The sequence below is a fragment of the Carlito syrichta genome, unplaced genomic scaffold (genome assembly GCF_000164805.1).
Source record: "Carlito syrichta isolate Samal-C Ts95f unplaced genomic scaffold, Tarsius_syrichta-2.0.1 Scaffold135748, whole genome shotgun sequence".
Lineage (NCBI taxonomy): Eukaryota > Metazoa > Chordata > Mammalia > Primates > Tarsiidae > Carlito > Carlito syrichta.
The window spans coordinates 3,330-4,798 of record NW_007079844.1 but is presented as its reverse complement, the minus strand read 5'-3'; the positions used below and the strand labels follow the sequence as shown (position 1 = coordinate 4,798).

Below are 1,469 nucleotides of genomic sequence, written 5' to 3'. Positions count from 1 at the left end.
TTTGAGCCCGGGCGCTGCCTTTCCATGGACGTGGCTGTCTCGGCCCGGGCTGGCAGACTTCCGGCAAGGGGCAAGGTCTCAAGGTCTCGGTCTTGGAGGCTGGGACGGCCTCTGTCCCAACGGCTGCCAGACCTTGAGCCAGGTGCTGGAGATACAGAAGCGTACAAGATCACACAGCCCTGCCGTCCTTGGCTTGGTGTTAGGGGAACGGGGCTGAGTGGTTACCTGAATGGACACGGAGCCGTCTCTGAGAATCAGAACAGCCGAGAATCGATTTCCCCAGAGCCAGAGGCAGCTCTGAGGGGCAACGCTGAAGCTGGGCCTTGAGGTGGGGAAGGGGCCAGTCCTGCAGGCGGGTGGGGGAGGGGAGCGGGGGCAGCAGGTGCCGAGGCCCTGAGGCAGCCAGGCCAGGCTGGTCAGGGACAGAGCAGAGGGCTCAGCCCGGGACAGGGCGGGCGATGCGAGGCTCCTGGGAGCAGAGCCCTGGAATTGGTCCCCTGCCGGCCGGGCCCTCGGGGCCTGCCTGCTGACCCTGGCTCTCTCTCCTCCCAGTACATGGGCTGCATCGAGGTCCTCCGCTCCATGCGCTCCCTGGACTTCAACACGCGCACGCAGGTGACCAGGTGAGCGCCGAGACCTGCCCGTGTCAGCTCAGCTCCCTCCCCGTCCCGGCTGGAAGAGAGGCCAGAATGGCTGGGGGGGCTCTTCCCTCGGCCGGGGGCCATTCTCTTGGCGGCCCCGTCCCCCAGGGGACCTCAGAGTGGGCGTGGCTCCCCAGTGCTGCCGATGGGATCCCGACCCAGGGCTGGGGTCTGGCTCAGGCGCTCCCGTGGGTGGGCCCCAGCTCCGGGAGTCCACGCCGCCTTCCAGGTGGGTGGTGCAGGGGCGTGTGGGTCCCTGAAAGAGGAAGACGGTACGGGGGGCTGGAGCCGGGGTGGAACGTCTGCCAGGTGCAGGGGGCGCTGGTGCCCCAGGCTGCCCCGGTCCGGCTGGACTCCCCGCCCCCCAGGCATCCCCCTCCCATCACAGACACTCCTGCACCCTGGCCCCCTCCCTCTCCGCCCCCTCTTCTCTCTGACCCCACCCTTATTTGAGTTCCTGCCGCCTCCCTGCACCCCCCAGCCCGCTCACCGCACACTCTGAGCCCCCTCCTCCCACAGGGAAGCCATCAACCGGCTCCACGAGGCCGTGCCTGGTGTCCGGGGCTCCTGGAAGAAGAAGGTGAGTGGAGACCCACGAGGGGCTGGCGGGGCCTGGGAGGCCGTGGGGGCCGGCGGTCCTGCGGGCCCACGTGGGGCTCTGGGAGCCGGGGGAGGCCGGGGGCCCTGGGCGCCACTCCATGGCGGGCGTGCTGTGCCCAGGCCCCCAACAAGGCCCTGGCCTCCATCCTGGGCAACAGCAACCTGCGCTTTGCGGGCATGAGCATCTCCGTCAACCTCTCCATCGACGGCCTCAACCTCTCCGTGCCG

The 1,469-nt window shown here is 69.4% G+C and overlaps 1 protein-coding gene across 1 annotated transcript in view; it reads left to right on the top strand.

Annotated features, from left to right (window-relative positions):
* Positions 1 to 552: 552 nt before the first annotated feature.
* The window catches only part of LOC103250969 (SHC-transforming protein 2-like), a gene marked incomplete at both ends in the record, with an annotated part of 4,242 nt that continues 3,325 nt past the window's right edge, over positions 553 to 1,469 (top strand). Inside the window, 3 exons of the mRNA XM_021708314.1 lie at positions 553 to 623; positions 1,161 to 1,221; positions 1,362 to 1,469. Of these exons, the coding sequence (XP_021563989.1) occupies positions 553 to 623; positions 1,161 to 1,221; positions 1,362 to 1,469 (240 nt within the window). The remainder of the gene's footprint in view (positions 624 to 1,160; positions 1,222 to 1,361) is intronic.